Here is a 26375-nt window from a genome sequence, read left to right on the forward strand (position 1 = left end):
GTCAGATGAAATATTCATTGGCACTATCCGCTGAATATCTGCTCCTGTGCTGGCCAACATGATTTGGCCAGGCAGGAGTCTCTCCTGCCCTGTTAAATCCTTTTCAATGAGGACCACTTAGTTTCTATACAATATAGTCCTTCTCTGGGAAATAGGTTTCAGATTACACAGAAGCCTAGTCGTTTCCTGTCTGCATCCACACCTATGCGCCAGCTTTCTACGGGCAACTGGATGGAAAACTGAACGGAACAAATGAGCAATGATAACATTCAATGACCCTTAAATGAAAGGTGATATGTTTTTGCCTATGCTCATTTTAAAAATGAAATCCAATGTGCAAATATGATAAATCACAGAATCTGTATGTTTTTTCATGTTCTAGATCTGCAAACAGTGGGGACAGTGTCACAGTAGATACCATCTGTTTCTACAAAAGTAGCTCCAGTGGTCCCACGTTTGACCAAGTATCTTTATATAATGAGCTGAGTAACAGACAAAAGGTATTACTCAATTAGGACCATATACTCTGGACAAGAACAGCCTCTATGTTAATGGTAAGGAATGCCTTTGCTTGTACTCTTGGAAACTTAGTGGGTTAAATATCAATCATTTCAACATATCAAGTACCAAATTCAAAATTGGTTGAAAACAACAAGTCTGTTAGAGAGAATATTTTCTGTCCTAAATTTATGCGGTTACTTACCCAGTTAGCGGAGTGAAAATTGCTGTTAACCAGCTAAATAAGCACTCCGCCCCAACCCGCTCTTAACCAGTTAGGAGCACTGTTCCCTCTAAGCTGAACAGGAGTCCTCCAATTGCATTGCTAGCAGTGGGGGGGGTGGTGCTTCAATATTATGTTTTCAAATGTTAGGGACAGGCTATTCCCTGGAGTCTTTCAGAGCTTGCCTGTCCCTCACTATTGAAAATGTGATAGTGAAACATCACCCCCTACTGGCAGAACTGTAGATGGCGGACTCCCGCTCAGCTTAGAGGGAACAATAGTTAGGAGATGGCTGGTTAGCGGCGATCATCTGCATTAACCGATTAAGTGCCGCTATCATATGCTGGGTCGCTCAGCAGGGTTTAACCAGGCAGATTACTTGTAGGTGAACTTTCAGCTGAAAACTTAGGATCCAAAGATTGGTAGAAAACAGGGGACACATTTAGCCACCTAATAAGTGCATAAATGTAGAGTTGTTTTTAATTTTAAAATTTTTTTTACATATCAGGTCCTTCTGTCTTGTGCATGGTTTTATTAGCTTCTACATTGTGGAACCTATTAATGTGTTAGGAACTCGAAGGAGCCCCTTGTTAAATTATTTTATGGAAAGGAAAATAATCTCTTACCAAGTGCAATGCGGTAAAACAAGGATCAGCTCAGCTTCCTTCTACCCCTCCTGGTGTAGTGCTACCTTTGTGAACTGAGAATAAGAAGGGGAACAGGCACCTTTCTGTGACTTAAGTCCTCCTTAGTAAGGTTGACAAAGTGTAACGTTTGTTTTTCAAATCCTGCAGGTTATAATAAAGCAAGCCCACAGCCAACACCAGGTAAGTGCAACTTAACATATTCTAATATTCTTAATTTAGATCAGATCTAAAAAGGGCTGTAGTTAAACATAACATTTAAACCAGATTGTCAATACAGAACTAATGAAACTTGCTTTCTGGGATACATCCATGCATACAGGATTCCAAAAACATACCCCTGTCAGCATAGGAGCCAACGTTTCAAAATTATTGGGGGTGCTAAGCCCAGTGGAAATAACCCTTCCCTGGACACATACAAGAAATTTTCTCAATATTGGGGGTGCTCAAGCACCCACAGCACCACACAGAGTCGGCTCCTATGCCTGTCAGAATCCTCTTCGGCCCTTTGAAACTTCTGCAAATCTTGTGTGACTAGGAGACCAAACACAAATGTTATTGAAACCTAGAAACATAGAAACATGATGGCAGATAAGGGCCATATTGCCCATCCAGTCTGCCTGTCCTCAGTAACCACTAGCTCCTCCTTTTCCTAAGGGATCCCACTTGCCTGTCCCATGCGTTTTAAAATTCTGACAGTCTTCATCTCAAGGACCTCCACCGGGAGGCAATTCCTCGCATCCACTACCCTTTCTGTGAAATAGTATTATCTTAGATTCCTTTTAAGCCTATTTCCTCTTAACTTCATCCTATGCCCTCTAATTCTAGAGGTTTCCTTCATTTGAAAAAGGCTAACCTCCTGTACATTAACGCCACTGAGGTATTTAAACGTCTCTATCATATCCCCTCTCTCTCTCACCTCTCTTCCAGTGTATACATGTTGAGGTCCATAAGCCTGTCCTTATATGTTTTATGACAGAGACCGTTTACCAATTTGGTAGACGCCCTCTGGACCGACTCCATCCCATTTATATCTTTTTGTAGGTGTGGTCTCCAGAATTGCACGCAGTACTCTAAACGGGGCCTCACCAGAGACTTATACAAGGGCATTACCACCTTTTTTTTTCCTGCTGGTCATCCCTCTCCTTATGCACCCAAGCATCCTTCTGGCTTTGACCATCAACTTTTCTACCTGCTTGGCCACCATATGTTCTTCGGACACAATCACCCCCAAGGAGGCAGGGAACACATAGACTCTTTTTCCCTTTGGAGTGTAGGTTAAAACAATCAGATTTCACTAATGATAAGATGAAGGAGTAGCTAAGAACCAGCGAAAGCCAGGGTTCAAATTCCACTGGCACGCTTTGTGATTTTGGAGAAGTCAATTAACCCTCCACTGGCTTAGGTGCAAACTTAGAGGCCCTTTTATTAAGCTGTGTTATGCAGCTAGCACAGGTTTTACTGCACGATAGCTATTAGTGCAGACCCATCCTAATGGCAACTGCATGTTTAAAGAAGCTAGTGTCAATGACAACTTCTGTTTCCCCTAGATAGAGTTCAATGCAGTTTACAAAAACTGAAAAAGTTCAGCCGGGAAATTCCATTAATAACAATTCACTGAGAATGTATAATTCAAAATTACGTAAAAATGAACTCAACAACAAGCCAAATCCATTAGCTAGCTATTAAAGTCGATTTGAAGAAATATGTCTTTAATTTTTTTGGAACTTCAAGTAGTTTTGCACAATCCTAATATGGTAAGGAAGGGAATTAAAACATGTTAACTTTCTAACACAGGTGGGGCAGGTTGTGTGCATGAGCAGAGATGTGGCTGGCAGTGACAGTGTGAGATTGAGGCTGCATGCTGAAAAAACAGGAGAAAACCCTCCGCAGAATTACACAGACAACACAACAGCAGAGGTGGTCCAGGGAAAGAATGGCAGTCAAGAGTTCACCAAAATTATTTTTATTGGAAAAAGGACCCGACTTGGCTAAGTTTTGGCTATGGCTTCATCAGGGGTGTGAAGCAGATTTATGTCGCACAGTGTAAAGAGTTTTTCAATTTGATTTGCATTGAATTTGCTTGGAAGAACTTGGTGACTCCCGACCAAGGCACAGCTGAAACTTGGCCGAGTTGGGTCCTTTTCCAATAAAAATTGACTGCCATTCTTTCCCTGGATGTCCTCCAATGTTGTATTGTCTGTGTGATTCTGCGGAGGGTTTTCTACTGTTTTTTCAGCATGCAGCCCCAACCTGCACGCTTTCACAGCCGTTGTCTGGTGCTGCATGTTAGCTGTTACAACTGCCAATACGGCAGCTGCATTTATTTATTGCATTTGTATCCCACATTTTCCCACCTCTTTGCAGGCTCAATGTGGCTTACAATACATCATGAATAGTGGAAATACATTGTAAAATAGGTATTTATCATCACCTCACCTCTGCATTAAGTGCAGCTGCACTACTGGCAGTTTGGTAGCACGGCTAAGATCAGTGTCCTCTCTCCCCGATTACACTCCCCCCCCCCCCCCCCCCCATCTCACCGTATCCGGTCCTTTCCAATACAATCTGACTTGGGGGAAACAAATTGGAGAAGGTCTGCTGTTGAGGAGGGTTGGATCTTGGGGCAGCTCTGAGGGAGGTTGGATAGGGCGGTGGGGGGGGGGGTGGTTCTGATCTGGAGGGGGTTAGTCAGATCAGGTGGTAGGAGGTCAGGTTGCACCATAGAAGATGCATGCAGTGCAGTGCCCATGTAGTAAGGGAAGTGAACTGGAGAAGTAGCCTAATGGTTAGCACAGTGGGCTGAGAACTAGGGGAACTGGATTTGATTCCACTGCAGCTTCTTGTGACTCTGGGAAAGTCACTTATCCCTCCATTGCCCCAAGTACAAAAGCCTAGATTGTGAGCCCACTTGGAGCAGAGAAATACCTGTATATCATATGTCAACTGCTTTGGTTGTACCACAGAGAAGCAGTATGTCAAATGCCCAGTGTGTTAAATGCAGGGCAGGAGCTGGCCCCACCCCCCAGCTTTTACTGCACCTTAACTTGTACAGTTAAATGCTAAAACTTATGGGGTCAATATTCAGCCGTCTGCGGTGAGTGTTTTGCTCACCGCTGGCGGCATTATTCCCGGATATTCAAAGCCAGGACCTGTGTGGCCTTTGGCTTTGGACAGCTGGTTATTTTTAAGCAGGCTAACACAGAGCTGTTTAAGGAGATATTCATCACTTAAGTGGCAACGGGTTACTGGATAAAACTAGGACAGACTTTTATGCGGTCCCATTTATGCACTAACCCTTGCCGCAAATAGCTAGCTTTGTGTTTGGCACTAACCGTAAAATTCAGTGGCACTCAGACAGTTAAGTGCCGCTAAATATTAGCGGCTAGCTCCGACCAAATGATTTACCTGGTCGGCGGGCAGCTAAATGTTTGTGAATATCAGACAGTATGTACTTTAGTAAAAAGACCTCTTAGAACGTAAGGCCCCCCTAGGACAGGAAAATACCTACTATACCTGAATGTAATTCATCTTCAACTACAATTATAAGGGCATCAGCTAAATCCAAATCCTCTTCTCTCTTTAATATTGACCAGTGTGAAGGTGATATATTCCAAATTTCCCAGTTTAATAAGGGCTTACTATCTCACCTATCAAATACAATTATCTAGGCGGCTTACAAGTCTACATTGGGGAGAAGAAAAGAAGTGACAAAAGAGAAAGGTATGGGTTAAGGAGGCAAGAGCTATAATATGAATAGGACAGAGGGGAGGGGACAAAACATAAGGAAATTGACTGCGTCTTCCAGGCCCACACTGGCAACCCAAGGAGAAAAAAACAAAAAGCTATTACACAAAGGCATCTTCAACAATTTACGTCTTAAGGTCTGTTTTGAATTGCTGTTGAGAATTTTGGAGTCTGGGGTGCTGCAGCATTATTATTATTTCGATTAAGGTAGATGGAATTCATGAGAATTAGAAATAAAGAAATAATTAATACATTACAAGATATGCAAAGAGTAAAATGACAATATGATTAAAGTAACCAAATTAAGGAATTCAGTGTTGATTAGTTCTAATATAGATGTGAAATAAGTTTTTTTATGAAGAATTCTTATTATAGGTCTTGTTGAATAAGTTCATTTTCAGTGACCTCTGGAAAGTTGCTAGATCATGTGTTCATATTCCAACGCTCTGGGCCTTGAACAGAGAGCATAGTACATTGTGAACGTTCATGGTCAATATTTATAGGTGACTGTCCAACCCAGTTTTTCCCAAACTTGGTTCCTGGGGCACCCCAGCCAGTCAGGTTCTCAAGATATCCACAATGAATATTCATGAGAGAGATTTGCATGCATTGCCTCCACTGCATGCAGATCTTTCTCATGAGTATTCATTGTGGATATCCTGAAAACCTAACTGCATTGGGTGCCTCCAGGACCAGGTTTGGGAACAACTAATCTAATTTACAGCTCAGATTTAATCATTCAGTTCACCTATTTCCAATATTAAGAATGGTGAGAGCTGATCTCATGATGCCTGGAGTTGTAGAGTCAAAATAAAAATCATTCTGTTGCTTCTCTTCACTTCTTTTCCGCAGTGGAGGAGATACCGATCAAACCTGCAACACAAAATCCAATACATAATTTGAAACCGAAAACATTCACCTTAAATTTCACCCTCACCAACCTCTCCTACAGCCTACAGATGAAAAACCACAGTTCTGCAGACTACAACAGACCTAGAAATATCATCGAGAATTCGGTAAGGGTATCCGTCACAACATAAATCATTGATTTTCTTTGTGAAATGCACACTTTCAGCAGCAGAAGAATGAATATGAGTTTCTGCTTTGCTTTCAGCTGGACCAGATTTTCAAAACCAGCAGCATAAAGGATTACTATTCTTCCTGTTCTGTGCTACAGTTTAGGTAAGTTGGCTTTCACACTGTGCCCAGCAAATCAGTAGAGCTTCATGTGGAACATGCAACAAGCAGAGTCTGTAAGGCTGGCACTGCAATATACGTTTGCCCCCGATGCGTGGATAAGGGCCTCGTAATTAGCAGAGCCACTGTTTAGACATAATAGGGACCAGGGCAGAAATTTGCAAAGTGGCACCAGAGTCTGGATCAGGCTGTGCTGCCCTCAGTTTTGGGCAGGCTTGGGGGCTCCCTTCTGGCATTGGGGCACAGAGAAAGTGCCCTGTTTGCAACTCCCCTTACATGGACCCTGATATTTAGACAACTCTCACACCCACCTCTGAGTAATCCTCAATAAGTCACTTGGTGGGCAATTCTATGAAGTATACGATATTAATTACGTGTATAAATCATTAGAATACTGGCATATATGCAGGTATGTGTGCATATACATATGTGTAAATAGACATATATCTTGCACAGCATGTAAGATGCATAGTAACGTAGTAAGTGTCGGCAGATAAAGGCCTGAATGGTCCATCCAGTCTGCCCAGCAGTACATTCATTATCAATTCAAGATTTAAATCAACAATGAACATAATATTACATACTTGATCATGGTCTTTCTTTGGTGTTTCTGGGACATAGACCACAGAAGTCTGCCCGGCTCTGACCTTATGTTCTAACTACTGGAGTTGCCATCAAAGCCCACTCCAGCCTATCCAAATCCATCTTGCCATTTGCGAGACAAAGACCTCACATTCCAAATTACTGGAGTTTCTGTCAAAACTCTCTACAGCCTATCCTAAAGCGGATTGCTACATGCAGAACTCAGACCATACAAGCCAGCCCAGCACCAGCCTTAGCAGATGCAGCCAGAGTTGCCATCTAAGCACCACCTAACATGGAAACACATACGTAACCCTTTAAGTTTTGTTTTTTATATCATTCATTTTCTAATTAGAGATCCTTTTGGGCTTATTTTCGAAAGAGAAGAACGCCCATATTTCGACATAAATCGGAAGATGGACGTTCTTCTCACAGGGTCGTCCAAATTGCTATAATCGAAAGCCATTTTGGACGTCCCCAACTGCTTTCCATCACAGGGATGGCCAAAGTTCAAGGGGGCGTATCGGAGGCGTAGCAAAGGCAATCTTGGGCCTTCCCAACACTTGGACGTCCTCGACCAATAATCGAAAGAAACAAGGACGTCCCTGACGAACATTTGGATGACTTTACCTGGTTGTGTTTTTCTTACGACCAAGGAACAAAAAGGTGCCCGAAATGACCAGATGACCACCGGAGAGAATCAGGGATGATCTCCCCTTACTCCCCCAGTGGTCACTAACCCCCTCCCACCCTCAAAAAACATCTTTCAAAATATTGATTGCCAGCCTCTATGCCAGCCTCAGATGTCATACTCAGGTACATCACAGCAGTATGCAGGTACCTGGAGCAGTTTTAGTGGATGCAGTGCACTTCAGGCAGGTGGACCCAGGCCCATAGCCCCCCACCTGTTACGTTTGTGGAAGAAACAGCGAGCCCTCCAAAACCCACCACAAACCCACTGTACCCACATCTAGGTGCCCCTTCACCCATAAGGGCTATGGTAGTGGTGTACGGTTGTGGGTAGTGGGTTTTGGGGGGCTCAGCACACAAGGTAAGGGAGCTATGTACCTGGAAGCATTTTATGAAGTCCACTGCAGTGCCCCCTAGGGTGCCCGGTTGCTGTCCTGGCATGTCAGGGGGACCAGTGCACTACAAATGCTGGCTCCTCCCACGACCAAGTTTCTTGCATTTGGTCGTTTCTGAGATGGACGTCCTTGGTTTTGATTATCACCGAAAATCAGAAACGATCAAGTGTAGGGACAACCAAATCTAGGGATGACCAAATTTAAGGATTTGGACGTCCCTGATGGTATTTTTGAAATGAAAGATGGACGTCCATCTTATTTTGAAAATACGGGACGTTTTGTGAGGATGTCCATATCAAAACATGGACGTCCCTTTCGAAAATGCCCCTCCACATGTTCATCCCATGCCTTTTTGAATTCCGCCAGTTATTTTTTCCACCACCTCCCTTGGGAAGGCATTCCAGGCATCAGCCACCCTCTCCATGAAGGTGGAGTGTAGGCGGAGTCTGGGCGGAGCATTGGCAGAACTCATATTTACACATATAGGGCTAAATTCTATATATCACGCATAAAATTGGCACCGGAGAAAATATGCCTAGCTCCCGTCCATGCGACTAAATTTAGTTGTGAGCAGTTACACCAAGTAAAGCTTAGTGTAAATGCCTACGCCTAAATTAGGCATGAACTAGGTGTATTCTATAACAACACGCAGAGTTTCTAGAAATGACCATAACCCACACATTCCATGCCCATGGCCATGCCCCTTTCCAACTAGGTGCCTTAGAATTTGCGCGTATTACTGTACAGAATATGCTTAGACAGTTGTGTGTAAATTCTAATTAATGTCAAATAGTGTCAATACATGCTTGTTAATTGGCAATTATCAGCACAGATTGGCTTGTCAAGCAAATTAAATTGCGTGTGCAAATCCAGAATATGACCAGATTTGCGCTTGCAACTAGGTCGCGCTACATAGAATCCAAGGGATAGGGGGAATTTGGTAAATGGTGCCCAAATGTAGGCACTCTGAAGATCCATGCTAAACCAGTATTCTGCAAAGGGATAGAACATAAGACAAAGAATATTATAATGACTCTGTATCGCCCCATGGTGCGACCACATCTTGGGTATTGGGCTAGATTCTATAGATCACACATTAAAAAATAGGCACCGAAAATAATATTTATTTATTTATTTATTACATTTGTATCCCACATTTTCCCGCATAGCAGTAGGCTCAATGTGGCTTACAGGTTCCGGAAAGGAGAGTACCAACTCCGGGAATATATACAGAGTGAAAAATAGAGTAACAGTATGTGCAATGAAGCTGATAAGGTTCTAGAAAAGAGAATACAACTCTGGGACGAATGTATAGTAGCATATAGAGAGAAGTAATCCCAATGAGGTTGATAAGTCTCGGGGGATGGGACTACAGCTTCTAGTGAGCAATACAGAGTAGGATAAGGGTAGAAGTACACTTAACTATAACTGGAGTGGTGAAATTCGTACAGTTTGAAGTAATAGGATTATGTGAAAGGGGTATTGTTCATTTCTTAGTTCGATAGATGTGATGCATTGTTCATGAATTAGTTCGGGTCTTCAGGGTAGGCTTTCCGGAAGAGGTGAGTCTTGAGGTCTTTTCGGAATTTTAGATGGGTGTTCACAGTTCTAATGTTTCTAGGTAATGCGTTCCAAAGCTGGGTGCAAACGTAGGAAAAGCTGGATGCATATGTTGATTTGTATTTTAGTCCTTTACAGTTTGGGTAATGCAGGTTTAGAAACGTTCTTGATGATTCGATGATGTTTCTAGTTGGTAAGTCGATAAGTTCGGTCGTGTAGGTTGGGGCCAGGCCATGGATTATTTTGTGGACTAGAGTGCAAATTTTGAAGGCTATTCGTTCCTTGATTGGTAGCCATGCCTAGGCATATTCTATAAAGTATGTCTAAATTTAGGTGCACTTTTTAGAATACACCTAAATTTCCACACAGTTAGGTGCAGATTGTATTCTATAACTACGCGCAAAGATTGTAGAAAGAACGACGACCCGTCCATTCCACACCCATGACCACACCTCCTTTTAAAATATGTAACTTAGAATTTATGTGCATCAGGTTACAGAATATGCTTACACAGTTGTGTGCATAAATTCTAATAAACGCCAATTAGCGTTGGTAATTGCTTGTCTACTGGCAATTATTGGTGCTGATTGGCTTGTTAACTAATTAAGTTGTGCACTCAAATCCAGAATATGACCAGATTTGTGTGTGCAATTTAAGTCGCGCTACATAGAATTGGGGAAATTGTGTGCAATCCTGGTCACTGTATCTTTAAAAAGATTAAGAGGGTATTTTCAAAAGAAATGTCTAAGTTGGAATTTGGACGTCTTTGTAAAACATCGAAATTTGGAGGCGGAGAAAAGGTCATTTTCGAAAAAAGATGGACATCCATCTTTGTTTTCGAAAATACCATGGTCGTCCTTGGATTTGGATGTCTTTGATTTTCGGCCATTTTCAAAGGCAAAGACATCCAAATGCAAGATGTCCAAAACAGAGGAAGACTGGTTTAATGGTTATTGCAGTGGGCTTAATTCCCACTGCTGCTCCTTGTGACTTTGGGCAAATCAAATGCACAAGGGGCATTTTTGGATATGACATCTAAGTCTGAATTTGGACGTTTTTTGTAAAATGTCCAAAATCAGAACTGGAAAGGTCATTTTCTACAAAAAAAGTCTCTCTTTTCCTTTTGAAAGTGCTGTTTGGAAAAATATTTTGTGATTTGGGGGAAGAGTCCCTCTAGTGGTCATCTGGTCATTTGGGGCACATTTTGTGTGGAGTAGAGGAGTAGCCAGTTATGCCCCGTTGAATATCAGCAGATAGTCAGTTAAGTGCTATTTAACCGGTCAGAATCTGTTCTGACCGGTTAAATAGCACTAAATATCGGGCAGAATATGTATAGTGCTGCGTACCTCTAGTAGCGCTATGGAAATGATTAGCAGTAGTACTTAGATGCCCAAGTATTTTATATAATATTGATGTTCATCAAAACACCACAAACTATACCCCCAGAAATGCATACACACAGATTGTTGATACATGTAGCCCCAAAGATCAATTATTATACTTTATAGACAGAAACATTTTGTTTATTTTTATCTAATTGATTTCTAATCTGCTCATCAAATCAAAAAAATTATTCCCAGAGTACAATAAATATTCTAAGTAAAAGCAGTTAACTAAAAATAACAACAAAATCAACAAAAATAATATTAAAACATTTAAACAAACAGAATATTACCCCCCCCCCCCTTTGCAACTCTGCCTCATGGCCAATTTTAATTGCTATTAGGTTTTGTTACAAATTTTTATAGTCTATGGAACACAGCCTGAATGATGCAATTAACCTTTAATTGGCACTATCCAGCCAAGAGCAATAATACAAGCCTCCCTCCCTCTGAAACTGTGACAGGCCTTCCTGATCCCTAGAATAATAACAAGGCCGCTGAGAGGGGGGGGGGGGGCAGGGGGGACAAAATTCCCCGGGCCCGGGCCTCCAAGGGGGGGCCCAGCACCGCAGTCCCACCCGCCCTCTGTCGTCGACCGTCTACCACCGGGCCGGGCCCCCTGCATTGAAATCACAGCGCCTCTCACCTCTGTGTGAAAGCGCTGCAGGCAGCAGCAGATCGCCTCCCTTCGGGCCTCCTTCCCTCCCTGTGTCCCGCCCTTGTCTGATGTAACTTCCGTGAGGGCAGGACACAGGGAGGGAAGGAGGCCCGAAGGGAGGTGATCTGCTCTTCTGCTGCTACCTGCAGCGCTTTCACACGGAGGTGAGAGGCGCAGTAATTTCAATGCAGGGGGCCTGGCCCGGTGGCAGATGGAGGGGGGCGGGTGGAGGGGGAAGCGGTAGTGGTGACCTCAGAGGGGAGGCCCCGGGGGCGGCCTTGCCCTCGCCCAGTCTCTCGGCGGCCCTGAATAATAATATGGATTTCGCTTTCTTCTGAGACTCCACACCCAAATTTCAGTTTTAAAGGTACTCTTATAAGGCTGCTGTATGAGTAATTGGATAGCAAGTTCCAATTTATGTTTGCTACTGCTTTTTGGCTTCCCTTTTTGCAGGCCAGGACCTTCAAGTTCTCAGACCACAGTGGATTCAGTGTGCACATTTAAAGTTGACACGTTGATTAAAGCTTTTTCTGAAGATGCAGTCTATGATGAATTCAAAAACAAGACCCAAGGGGGTACTCACCTGGGACCCTACACAATGGACCCCACTAGTCTTTATGTGAATGGTAAGCATTCTTGTGCCTTCTGGCTCATCTTTGAATATTCTTTGGCGGTTCTGTAAGGATCCAGGTTAGGACACAGGAATCTGAATTTTAAGTTAATATTCAATTTCTGAATCACAACAGGACAGAGTCAGAAACATATCAGTGGAGTGGAGGAGTAGCTTAATGGCTAGTAGCAGGCTGAGATCCAGTGAAACCAGGTTCAAACCCCACTGTCATGCCTTGTGATCTTCAGCAGGTCACTTGGCTCTCCATTGCCTTGGATATGGGCTTGGATTTTGAGCCTTCTAGGGACAGGGAAATACCTCCTGTATCTGAGTGCAACTCACCTTGAGTGATTACTGAAAAGGTGTGAGCTAAATCCAAATCCCATTCCCCTTCACCTTCCCATTAGGGCAATCAAAGTGATTACCTGCGTAGTCAGGTGTTCAGGATACCCAAAATGATAATGTAACAGATAGATTTGCATACAGTGGAAGTAGTGCATACAAATCTATCTCATGTATATTTATTGCCTCCCTCTATAAAGTCACTTCAATTAATTAATATAAATTCTTCTTTATTAGTATCAAAATGTTTTTTAAACTCAATCGATAATCAATTAATTGTAGTGACTTTATAGGGGGAGGTATTACATTTTAGTAACTAGAGTGAAGTTTAGGAATCTCATTGTAGTAGTTTGATGTATATTTATTGTAGACATCCTGAAAACCTGATTGCCTGGGTGTATTCCAAGGGCTGGGTTGAGAACTCCTGATCCAGAACATAGTTGAGATTTTTTCCAGAAGCCATGGGTATAGAGGAGAGGGGAAAAGGGGGAAAGAGTAGAGCTTATGTTTCCATAGTAATACAGTATCAGATCCCAACCCCCTAAGTCCTTGGCCTTTCTCTAGCATGCCCAGAATTTGTTTATTTATTTATTATTACATTTGTACCCCGCGCTATCCCACTCAAGGCAGGTTCAATGCAGCTTACATAATAATATGGATTACAGATTAATGTTGATGTACTGGCCTCCACTGGAAGGCCACTTTGGCTTTGTAACCTTCCTCTCCAACATTAAATCCAACACCAAGGTCCCCTTCAATTCTGCTATCCCTGTAGTACCTGTTCTAAGGGGGTTACATGTGTTTGTACTGGGGGGGGGGGGGGGGGGGGAGAAATTGAGGAATTGTATTGTTGATGCTTTACCTGTACTATGGTGCACAAGTATAAGTGGTGGAAGTTGTGTGTCCTTTGGGGAAGCAAACAGTGAGACAAGTCTGCAATGCAACTGCCCATGCTGTTCTGTGCTGGGACAATGCATGGGGTAAGTCTGTAATGTTTCTGCTGTACCTATTTGACGAGTAAACAGAAAACTCAATTTTCTCATTTGAATCATCCCATTTCCCAAGCCCTGAATTATCTAAATATGCAGGACCCCAAATTTGGAATAGACTGCCAGGTTACTTGAGACTGTGTAGCAGTAGGGTTCAGTTTGTCAAACTATTGAAGATTTACCTATTTGAACATGCATGGAATTGATATTATTTGCTGATCAGCTGGAATGCTGTATTATTTTGTCTAACTATGTACAGTGCACTCCATTTAAGTGCACGTCGGATAAGTGCATGCTCTGTTTAACTGCATGCCGTACTTCGGTACCGTTTTTGGCACCATCAATTTCTATGTGGACAAACTTCGGTTTAGCACACCACTGATAAGTGCAAGATTCGCTTATATGCATGGTTTAAGACTGCTCCTCTGCAGGAAAGACTCTGCATAAGCGCGCGGACGGAATATGGAAGCCGATTGGCGCTTGAGAACCAACGAGATTTCAAATTTACCGCCCCTTTAACTGCCACAGGCAGAATAAGTGAAAAAATGTTGTTAGAGTGTACACTGGGGTCGTCGCGGCAGCAGAACTGTAAGACTTTAACACTGGCTGAACGAATAGAAGTTCTTAAAAAATTAGAAAACAAACAAAGTCAAGCATCTTTTGCTAAAGAATATGGTGTCAATCTCAGTCAAATTTCACGTGTCTTCAAGCAGAAAGACCAGCTTCTGGATGTCTGGCAAAACAATACAAATCCACAACGGAAACGAAAACGGGCGGGAAAAGCTGAGGAGGTAAAAGATGCTCTTCGGTGGTTTTCTTGAGTCAGGAGCAGACAGTTTTCTGTCAATGGTCCACTGCTTATGGAGAAAGCTAACCAGCTACTGAAAGTCTTGGACTAACTGAATTCAAAGCCACTGTTAGATGGTTGGAAAGATGGAAGGAGAGGAACAACAAAAAATTCAAGAAACAGCATGGTGAGAAACAAAATGCTGATGACTTTGGTGCTGAAAATTGGGTTGTTTCAGTTCTTCCTACCATCTTGAACAAGTTTGCACATCGCGACATTTTCAATGCTGATGAAAACGGTCTCTACTGGCGAGCGATTCCTGATGGAACACTTGCATTCAAACATGCCGAAACTACTGGAGGTAAAACGTCGAAGGACCGACCTACGATCCTCCTTTGCTGCAATATGGATGGGAGTGAGAAGTTGGAACTCTTCGTCATTGGAAAGAACAAACAGCCCCGTTGCTTCAAGAAAGTTAAGCGAATTCCTGTGTCATAGGAGGCTAATGCAAATTCCTGGATGACTGGGGAAATGTGGAAGCAGTGGCTAAAGAAGTTAGACACTAGAATGTGGGCACAAAGGCATCAGATTTTGTTGCTTTGTGATAATTGTGCTGCACACAGGGATGATGTCAGGCTGTCTAACATCAAGGTGTTCTTCCTGCCACCAAACACTACCTCTCTGATCCAACCTATAGATCAGGGCATAATAGCCAATTTCAAACAACATTATCGGGCTCTTGTGCTACGTCATCTGATGAGCATTATGGATGACCAGACTGGCAAGGATAAACATGCTGTTGAACTGGCTCATAATCTATCACTGTTGGATTCCCTACATATGCAGAAAGAAGCCTGGAATCATGTTACACAGGCAACCATTGTGAACTGCTACAAGCGGGCAAGCTTTGTTAAGGATGTGGAGGGGGATGCAGCTGTTGCGTGTCAGATGAACAGGTTATTGACATCCCAGCAGGTGTTACTGAAGAGGAGTTTCATCACTATGTAGCTGTTGATTACGATCTACAAACAGCTGACGACAGCACTGATGTGGAGATATGCGCCTACACACAGGCAACAACGGCTGATGATGTAACAGAGGATGAAATGAGCAGCAAGGCACATGCTGATGAAATTCAACAACCTCCACCTGTCACTTTTGCAAGAGCGCTGGAGTGTCTCAACAACGTGCGGGCCTATCTGGAGGCCACTGGATATCACTGCTATGACAGTTTTTACCGTCTGGCAGACGTAGTCTAGGGAACTCACAGACCCATTAGTGTACAGAGGACTATAACTGATTACTTCAAGTAAGCCTAATGTCAGTTAACAGAGACTGTATACTGTATGTATAATAATAAACAGTACTGTACATATGTTTATCAGATTTCAAGCTTCTTTGGGTCACAACAGTTAACAGTTCCTGTACACATTAATTGATTTGATTTGCTTACTTTATTTCTTGTTTATTAGATTGTAAGCTCTTTGAGCAGGGACTGTCTTTCTTCTATGTTTGTGCAGCGCTGTGTACGCCTTGTAGCGCTATAGAAATGCTAAATAGTAGTAGTAGTAGTAGTAGTTAAGTGCACGCTCCAGTTAAGTACATGCATTTCTTTGGTCCCAGACCCTTGCACTTAAGCGGATTGCACTGTATTGGTTTTATTTTGATTGTGTATGTTGATTCTGTGCGGGCTAGAAATGTTTAAATAAATAAATAAATAATCTAGGTAATTCCTACATTGTGGAATGCATGCTGATTTCTTCCCTTTATATCTTTTTAGGATATCATAGGTTGGACACAAGTACAGATGCTCCTACAAGCACAACTAGTATTGTCATTGTGCCTTCACAAGGAAGCCTGGGTTTCCAATACAACTTCAGAATAATAAGCCAGAGCCTCCTAAATGAAGACCCCAATTCCAAGGAATACCAAGAAATGATGAAGGAAATTAATGACGAAGTGAGTGGCTCATGCTCTAAACTCATGTGTTCTGGAAGAGTCTAGGAAAGTTAGAGATGAGTAGATGCCCTATTGCACCCAGAAATCTAGAAATTGTGGCCTGCAGGATAATGATGTGCATTTTTTAATTTCAGTTGAATAAGCTTTATCAGAAGAGCCCTCTTAAAAACTCATTCGAGATGTGTCTGGTCACTAAGCTCAGGTATGTCCAGCATTAAATATTATTTTTGTTTACCAGTTCTAATGATTCTGTAGTAAACTGAAATCCTGACACCAAGTAAATCTTCTGAATTTTATGCGAGTTTAGGAAAAGGCCAAGAGACACTTGCCCACTGTGTTTGCTGATTGGTGATTGTCTCTCAGGAGTCTATGCAGAAAGCCCATGGTAAAGCCATATATGGATGTCTGAGTTCATGGTTGCTACCATGAACTTAAAACTACATTATACAGAAAACTAAATAAATGCTAATTTCATGCACGCAGAATTGGGGGAGGGGGGAGCCTGTTGGATACATTCACACAAAGGTTCAGCAGTAAGCAAGGTATTACTCATGATGTATTGTAAGCCACATTGAGCCTGCAAAGAGGTGGAAAAATGTGGGATACAAATGCAATAAATAAATAAATAAATAAGAGAAAAGTACCAGCTGTTCTGCACATAAATATTAACCTCGCAAAACAGCCAGGTCTTGACTTACATTAAATTCCTAACACATAATTTCATCATAATGCATTGACGGGAGTGAGAAAGGGGTGGGGAAAAGTATAGGGACTGTAACTTTGCAGTTCCAATAATTTGGCTCAACTACAAAACAAGCAGATAATGCAGAACACTGGTGGGGCATTTACAGAGTAGCTGCCCTCTCCCAAATGCTGATCACTCCCCCAGACTTTATTGTGGAGATTTTGCAGTTATCACACATTGAAAAGAGCCATTACCATTTGTATAGTGCAAAACATTAGAACACTTTAGTAAATAGGCCTCATAAAGCACTAGTGAACTGCTCAGCCACATTAGCATTTAGGACTCAGGGCTAGATGCACTAAACTCCACGAAGAGCCCTTCCCTTACGGATCCCTTAGCGAATTGATAAGGAAAGGGCATGCTGCTCGCTGTTAGCTCATTTGCACACGATTTCCTTCCTTCCAGATTTCCTTCCTTCCAGTCAGCCAGCTGAGCATGCGCAGAGCAGCCAATCGTTATGCTGGCTGCTCTGTATGCCAAAGACGTCCTTCACAAAAAAAAAAGGACGTCCCTGACGAGCACTGGACGTTTTCCTTCAGCTTTTGTGATGGGCGTCCTTCTGGAATGTGTTTTTCTTATGTGCCTGAAATGACCACAGCCATGGAGGTTCTCTCAACATTCTCTCATCCCCTCCAAGGTTGTTTTCAGCTTGCGCCCCCCCCCCCAGGATCAGAACGTGCAAAGATGTCCAAAACAAAACGCGCTGTGATTGGCTGAGACAGACCTGGAGGGAGGGACATCCAAATAGTTTTGCTTTAGAGGTCCTCGCAGGTCCCGATCCTGGTGGGGGAGGGACGCAAGCTGAAAACAACCTTGGAGGGAACAAGGAGAATGTTGAGAGAACCTCCATGGCTGTGGTCATTTCAGGCAGGTAAGAAAAACATGTCCCAGAAGGACGCTGGTCAGCCACGATTGGTAGAGTGGGTGGTGCAGGGGCTCTGGGGAGGCTTTAAATGCTTTTGCCTTTGATTTTGTAGGGAGCTCCCTACTGTGACTGCAGAAAAATGCCTGGGGGGAACGGGTCAGAGATGTTCTGCTATAAGGAAATCAGCACATGAAAAGAAAACCAGACAGCAGTTTAGTGCTGAAACAAAACTTAACTTTTTTTTTTTTGTGAAGGACATCCAAGTGTTAGGCACTCGGAAAAAAGCCAAAAAGGACGTCCCTTACAAGCACTTGGATGTTTTTTCAGCTTTTGTGATGGGCGTCCTCTGCATGAGTCCCACTCAGCAGCCCCAGCGAGAGGTGCAGACCTCCCGTTAGGTTTGCCACGGTGCATGGAGTTGGAAAACGGCTGTGCATCTGCTAATTAGCTCATTATAATAACCTGTACACCGTTTGCATTCCATTTTTGTTAGCTGCTACCATGACAGGAAAATGGCTCGAGGAATCCGTTTGTGCATGTCCTGGTTTACTACTTGCACGCTAAACTGGCTAGAACCAGTTTAAAACCTATATTGCTGGCTCGTTAAGTTTAGTGCATCTAGCCCTCAGTCACATTACATATTTGTCATGCTAGATAACACGAATAAAGAATGAAGACAAAATCTCCACAGAAAAGGTCAAAACCATATACAACAGTGGAGAACAGATGCAATATCCAAACCAGGAGGTGCGTCATTTTAATAAAGTATCATTTTAAGTATTTTGATTACACACCTCCTGGTTTGAACATTGCTTCTGTTCTCCACTAGATGTAGCTTTGTCACTAACACCCAACTTAACGTACTCATAATGGGCTAGATTCTATATATGTGGCACCTGAAAAATCCATGTGGAAAAGAAATACGCCTAGGCATATGCTCTAAAGTACGCCTACATTTTATAGAATCAGCTTAAAGTTCTGAGCAATGTATGGAATACGCCAAGTGGCTCTCCATGCGACCAAATTTAGTCACGTCCATTTAGGCCACTTTTACTTGGTGTAAATCCCGATGCCAAAATTAGGCGCAGAGCGGGTGTATTCTATAGCAAGCGCATAGATTTTAGAAATTCCCATGCCCCGCCCATGGCCATGCTCCCTTTTCAACTATGCGACTTAGAATTTAGGCACACTACATTACAGAATTCACATAGGGAGTCTTTTACAAAGTGTCAGTAAGCCCAACACAGGCTTACTGAATGCTAAATCGGGACTACCGCCGGCCCAACACGGCTACTGGCAGTAGCTCTGCCCCAAGCATATGCCATTTCCAGAGGAAAAAGAACCCACCCCCCCCAGAAATGGCTTGTGCAGTGGTAACTTGGCAGTAATCGGGCATCATGCTGCCTAGTTACCACCGGGTTACAACAGGAACCCTTATCGCCACCTCTGTGGGTAGCAGTAAGGGCTCCCTGCCGCATGGCCACATGGTAAGAGTTCTCTTACTGCATGGCCATGTTTATCTGGGGGCCTTTTACCGCTGTGATAAAAAAGGTTCTGGTGCATGGGGAAAATGGCTCCCACTGCTAGTGCAGGGCCCTTTTTTCCGCAGCTTGGTAAAAGGACCCCTTAGCAAGTTGTGAGTGTAAATCTCAGTCAATGCCAATTAGTGCTGATAATTGCTTGTTGACATCCAGTTAACAGTGCTGATTATCTTGTTAACTAATTAAGTTATGTGCATTGTTATAGAAGACGCTTTGATTTCCACGCAGAAATCTCGGCGCGATATATAGACTCCGGGGGAATACTCTCAACCAGGGGCGTATCTGGACTCCGGCGGTAGGGGGGGCCAGAGCCAGAGGGAGGGGGCACATTTTAGTCCCCCCCGCCGCCACCGACCCCCCCTGCCATTGTCAGAGCCCCCACTGACACCAATGACTCTCTCCACCCCCCTCCCGCCGCCAACCCTCCCCCGCTGCTGTTGCTTACCTTTGCTGGTGGGGGGCCCCAACCCCCGCCAGCCGAGGTCCACTTCCACCTGCCGCTGCCTTAAAAACTACTTCTTCAGCCGGCGGGGGACCCCAAACCCCCGCCAGCCGCCCCGAGGTGTTTAAAGTTCATCTTCGGCCTCCGTGGCCGTGCTGCTGTTGATAGGAGCTGTTGAATCCACTTCGGAGTCTGACGTCGTTGTACGTTGTACGTGCTGCGACGTCAGACTCTGAAGTGGATTCAACAGCTCCTATCCTACCCCTATGGCGGTAGGGGGGTCCAGGGCAAAATCTGCGGGAGCCCAGGCCCCTGAGGCCCCACGCAGATACGCCCCTGCTCTCAACTCTCTCTCACACCAAATACACATTTACATTTGTATGCCATCTTTCATGTCTATTCTGACACATATAGGACTGCACAAGTCAGGTCACACAATAATCAACAATGCATACATTAGATAGATATACACAGACAGAACCAATAGTCTTCACTTATACAGAGAGCATATCTATATTAATAAATCCCACCTTGAACGTTCTGAAGCTCACTCCAAGGCAGAGAAGCTCACTCCAAGGCAGAGAAGCACAAAAATCCTGTAGTCTTCATAGGCTAGGACCAGTCACCCTCACTCATAGACCCGCCCTCAGCCACGCCCCATCTGTACATAAAACGCTACCTCAACATTCTGAAGACAACCTGCTGAAGCCATCTACAAAATCCCTAAACAGTTCGTAAGTTCATGGTGGTGAAGCCATCCAACTCACCATGTCTCTCTGTCCCGCCCTCGAGGGCGGAACACAGAGAGTAAAGGGATCCATAAAGGCACCCCTACCAACTGGCAACCCCCTCCAACAAACAACGACCCAGTCAGGGGGAGTGTTTCCATACTCCTCCCCCTGCCTAGGAATTGCTACAGACTGCTGGCAAACTCCCCAACCACACGACCACAAAAGCCACCTGCAACCCCCCCCCCACATACACAAACACACACATACATAAACACACACACATAAACACACACACACACACACACACATAAACACACACATAAATACACACACAAACACACATAAACACACAGACAAACACACACACACACACACACACAGAGTACAGACCTGTGGTGAAGAGGTGCTGAAAGGAGAGCTGCTGTACCCTGTGGCTGCTGAACAATGCAGAGGGGAGGGGGCCCCCCTGCAGGAGGGCCCCAGGCTGAAAGGCCTAGCACACTTGGAGCTGAGAAACACTATGAAGGGGAGGCTTCCTCCACCCAAGCCCAAGCATGCAACCAGGAGAACCAGGAGAGCCCAGGCCTGTGGACGGAGGAAGGACCAGAGCCCAGCAGCGCTTGCTGAGGAGCCAGCTCACCCTGACTGTAAGTCCTGGCCATAACATTCCTAAGCTGGGTGAAGAACAGGGGGCAAGAAGGCAGGGCCCGGGTTCCAGAGCAGGGTTCTCTGCATCCAGTATCAGAGGAGAGGTGGTGGAAGAGAATAGCGGAGAGTCTGAAGAGGACGTTAGTGAGGAAGAAGAGGAGGAGAAGGAATCCAGGCCTAGGGCCTGGCAGAAGAAAGAGGCCCAGCATATGACTCCTGAAGAGGTAATTAGATCAGTGAAGAAAATGAATCGAGTAGAAGGTGAAATAGAGGTACTGAGGAAGCGGCTGAAGCTAGCAAAAACTATGTGTAACCTGGCTTCCACTGGCCCACGAGACAAGTATGTTAAGGGAGTTGAAGCACTCCAGAAGCGGCTTACAGCAAAACAAAGGCAGCTGCAAAACTAAAGAACTGCAGAGATAATCCCCTTCGTGAGGTTTTCCTGAACAGGGAACGCATGCAGCAGACCCAGACGCAGTCCCAGATCCAGCAGGAAGCAGAACCCAGAGACACACAGGACTCCGTGGTTCCAGACACCCCAGAGGCTATGCTGGAAGGGACAGCAGGGGAAGAGAAACAGCAGCAGCCAGAAGGAGGGAAAGACAAGACTGACACAAATAATTCCCAGTTATCACCAGTATTTTATTTCCTACAGGATTCCCAAGAGCTAGGTGCTCCATCCACTTACCAGCCTTGTAGAACAGAGGCTCCTAGTCCAGTTGTGGCAGGTACTGTGGATAAGGAGGGGCTCCAGCACTGCATGCAGCAAGAGAGCCTGGCAAGTTTGGAACACAAAAGAGCTATGAAACTGAAAAAAATTCAAAAACGTCCCTTATACTTAGAGAGCTGGCAGGGCATAGCCGAACCCACAGAGAAGAGCTCAGGTTTGCTGGGAGAGACAGAGAAGAAAGACAGCCTGGAGAATCAGAACAGTTTGAATGCTGAGGAGAATCAGAACAGTTTGAATGCTGAGGTAGGAGAAGAATCACTACACACTGAGCAAGTACAGAAGTTACCAGGAACAACGGGAGGGAAAGTAGAGCAAAAACAAGGGGTTTTGCAGATGGAGACAGAGACTAAAGAGGATGGGAAAGTACAGGAATGGAGTAGTGGAGTACTACAAGAGATGGAAGAAGCTGAGAGCAAATATGGTGGACAGAGGGCGGGAACATCGTGGGAACACCACAGTCACTCATGGACAGAATTGATAGGGCAGACCTCTGAGCAGGGCTGTCCAAGAGCTGCCATCCAATCTCAATCAGAAGTGCTGATGACATCATGGGGGAAGCTCAGTGACAGGCAGGGGCTCCCAATAGATTCTGCCACTCAGAAACAAGAAGAAAGAGCAGAAGGGAGCTTCTCAGAAACTCATGCCCATCAAAGCAGGAGTCCCAGAAAGGAGAGAGAGAATTGTGGAGAGTGTCAGCTGCACCAGGAGGCGGAGCCAAGACCCAGATCGAGTGAGACAGGGCATGGAGGAGAGTGTCAGCTGCACCAGGAGGTGGAGCCAAGACCCAGACTGAGTAAGACATTGCCAGATACAGAGAGAGTACATGAAGGAGAGTGTCAGTTGCACCAGGGGGCGGAGCCAAGTCCCAGACCCAGTAAGACAGAGCATGGAGGAGAGTGTCAGCTGCACCAGGAGGCAGAGCCAAGACCCAGACTGAGTAAGACAGTGCCAGATACAGAGAGAGTACATGAAGGAGAGTGTCAGCTGCACCAGGAGGCGGAGCCAAGACTCAGACTGAGTATGACAGTGTCAGAAACAGAGAAAGTGCATGGAGGAGAGTGTCAGCTACAAGAGGAGACAGATCCCAGACCTGGTCGGAGTGGGACAGTTGCAGAGCAAGGGAACGAGTGCTGGTTGGGAACAGCAGCAACTGGCAAAGGACTGGAAGTAGAATATTGCAGAGGGGGAAGAGACAGAAACAGCACAAGTGAACTGAACATAGTGGGGTTAGTGGACATGGGAGAGGAGGGAGGGGAAGAGAGGGGGAGGGGAGGAAGGCAGGAAGGGAGTGGGGAAGGGGGGAGCATACTGGTATCAGCCCCTTTATCCTTTGCAGCAGTAGTACGGGGAGGAGGGGCAGAGACAGGGAAGGAGGAGGGGAGGCAGGAGTCAGACATGGAGACAAGGGGAAATCCATTTTCTGGTCCGTTGCGGGGTCCCGGGAGCGGTGTTTACCCCAAAACGTCGAAATGTTGTCCAGCTGCGTTGGGTGGGCACAGGGTAGCACCACCTAGAGAGGTTGTTTTAAGAATGGTATTCTCCCTTGGCTTTATCCCTGAAGATTTGTATGCATGCATACACCCTGTGGGAATCCCTGAATATGATATTAGTTTCTTAACAGGGCGAGGTTTGGACCTGTTTTGGGAAAAGTACACAGAGGTGCAGCATCAGGGTAGATGGGTGGATTTTAAGGCTGTCCCCATCAGTAGACAGGACGCAGTCCAGATTACCATTTTGGTACGTAATGAATCTCTTATGGCTGCAGACCTGTCATACTGGTTGGGACGGTATGCTGAAATTAGGACCCCATTAAGCAAAATACCAGACCAGAGTCGTGTGTGGGCGGGGGGGTGGAGTGCCCTTGTAAAATTAAAACAGGCAGGCTATGTCACCCAACATATACCTTCAGCCGCATACATTGGAAGGGATCGAATTCAATGCTTTTATGCAGGACAACCCAGACAGTGCTACAGGTGCGGATCTTTCCGTCACTTAAGCATGTCATGTACAGTGTTAAAGTGCTCGCGATGTGGTAGTACAGATCATGACACCAGCGACTGCACTACCATACGCTGTAACCTGTGTGGAGGCTTGGGGCACCCTTTTAGCAAGTGCCCACAAGCATCGCACAATCAGGTAGAGGAAGAGAGGAGGGGGGAGGAAGGGCACAAGCAGAAACTACAAGGATACAAGGACAGAAGCGGGAAGCATTAAAGGGATTAATGGATAAATCAAATACCACTATTCATACAGAGGCAGGCACTAAGGAAAGGGAAAGGGGGAGAAAAGGGCATCAGGTTTGGATCACATTCAAAGAAGGGGTATTTGTGAAAGGATGAAGAAGGAGGTGGGGAGAAGGGGGGAGAAGAAGGGGAAGCATGGACCCTGGTAGGGAAACATGGAGGGAAGGGGGGGTCGGAGGAAGGAGGGGAGGGGGCTAGCCCGAGCGGGGAGAACAGATATTCTGGAGAAGAGCCAGAGTAATCGATATGCAGTGTTTCAGGTTTCAGGTGAAGGAGAGGGTGATCTTGAGATGAATCCACCCCAAAGGGAGGTTTTGGAGGAGAAGAGGAGGGAGGGGAGGGGAGCAAGGAATGAATCATCTGAAAGACTTAACAGAGAGGAGCCAGCAGTGTTACCCCCCAGTCTAACATCACATCCTACTAGTTTAACGAAGGGCCTCATGCAGGAAATAGAGGAGGGTAAGGAAGGGATGAAAGGGGAAAGGACTGGTCCAGAGGAAACCAAGAAAAAAAAGGGTAGAAAGAAAGCCGGGGAAGATGACTCAGAGTGGGAGGATTTGGAATTAGGAGAAATTATAGAGGATCCTGAAGAAATGATGGGGGCAGGAATATCTGTGAAGAGGGATTGCGGTGAAGAGATGAGGAGGGGTAAGAAATTTAAGAAATAAACCATGGCTGCCTTGTCCTTAATCTTTGCAACTCTGAATGTAGCCAGCATAAAGGCAGAGAGAACTAGATTTGTCGCCTTTAGCGATTTGACCCAGTGCAAGGTAGACTGCATCCTGTTGCAGGAGACTCATTTGGATTCTTTGCAGCTCCTGCACCGGGCCAAGAGAGATTGGAAAGGGGGGCCCTCATTCTGGTCTCTGGCCAAAGAAAGATGCGCAGGGGTGGCTATTCTTTTTGCCACCCGAGAAGTGGAGATTACGAGGGAAATAGAGGTGGAGATAGGGAGGTGTGTTGTCTTAGACGTTTTCATTAGAGGGGTAGCAGTGCGAATCATTAACTTTTATGGGCCCCAGATTAGTTGGGAACGCAAGCAGCTGTTGCTCCGGGTGAAACCGTATTTATATACAAGCAAATTGGTGGTATTTGGAGGAGACTTTAATATGGTCTTACAGCAAGCAGATAGAAAGGGGTCCAGGCGTCAGGTGGGTTATGACAGCCTCCAGCTGGCAGCAATTGTAAAACAGGCAAGACTGGAGGTGGCGGGAGGGAAGGGGTTCACTTTTAGAAGGGGAGACACGGAGAGCCGTATTGACTGGCTCTTTGTAGGCGGGTTGGCTAAGTTTCAGGGGCAGCCGAATAGATGGACGGAATATTCAGATCATGCCTTAGTTTCCACAGTCTTAACAATATGCGAAGGGGCGCAGAAAGGCCCAGGATTTTGGAAACTGAGTGCAAAGTTATTAGAAGTAGAGGAAAACAGACAAATATTTGAGGGTTTTTTAGCAGACCAAGAAACACTATGGGAGGTGATGGATGATAAGGGAGCCTGGTGGGACATGGTAAAGGGGCGAGTCAAGGCCCTTTTCCGGTCCCTAGCCAGGAAGCAGAGTCTGGGGTTACAGGCACAGTGCTGTCGTCTTCGTAAGCAATTGGACCACGCGGTCTCCAACCATCTAGAGAAGGGAGAGATAGAAGCTTTGCAGGCCCAGTTGAGGCTGTTGCAATATGATCGATACGCTGCTTTGCTTCTGGAAAGGGAATATGGGCATCGGTATTCCCCGGATCCTTTCCAGAATTGCAAGGTAGCAGTAGGACACAAGGTCATTTATGCTATGAGAGATGAAGCAGGGCAGCGATTGACGAACCAACGTTCAATCGAGGCCAGGGTCATTCGGTTTTACACCCAATTGTGGGGGAAAGAGAGCTTGGTTTCTAACTTCATGCTATCATACGTGCAGAGTGCCCCAGGCTTGGAAAAGGTTTCGGAGGGGGAGATGGAACAACTGCTTAGGCCCATTACCACAGGAGAGGTAGATGATGCTATTGATACGCTATCAGCACGTACAACTCCGGGTCCCGATGGGCTGACCCCAGAGTTCTACAAAAAATTCCGTGTGGTCCTGATTCCAGTGTTAGCTGCAATTTTTAATAATTGTTTGCAGAACGGGCGTTTGGCCCCTTCACAGCAGTGCTCTATTTTGGTTCTCCTCGCAAAGAA

General features: G+C 45.0%; 1 protein-coding gene across 1 annotated transcript in view; it reads left to right on the forward strand.

Moving 5' to 3' along the window:
• LOC115480949 (mucin-16-like) overlaps positions 1-26375 on the forward strand; it is a 142468-nt gene that overhangs the window by 108842 nt on the left and 7251 nt on the right. Inside the window, 8 exon segments of the mRNA XM_030219932.1 lie at positions 383-489; positions 492-554; positions 1516-1548; positions 5965-6128; positions 6227-6294; positions 12030-12202; positions 16085-16263; positions 16398-16465. Of these exon segments, the coding sequence (XP_030075792.1) occupies positions 383-489; positions 492-554; positions 1516-1548; positions 5965-6128; positions 6227-6294; positions 12030-12202; positions 16085-16263; positions 16398-16465 (855 nt within the window).

The sequence above is a fragment of the Microcaecilia unicolor genome, chromosome 11 (genome assembly GCF_901765095.1).
Source record: "Microcaecilia unicolor chromosome 11, aMicUni1.1, whole genome shotgun sequence".
Taxonomy (NCBI): domain Eukaryota; kingdom Metazoa; phylum Chordata; class Amphibia; order Gymnophiona; family Siphonopidae; genus Microcaecilia; species Microcaecilia unicolor.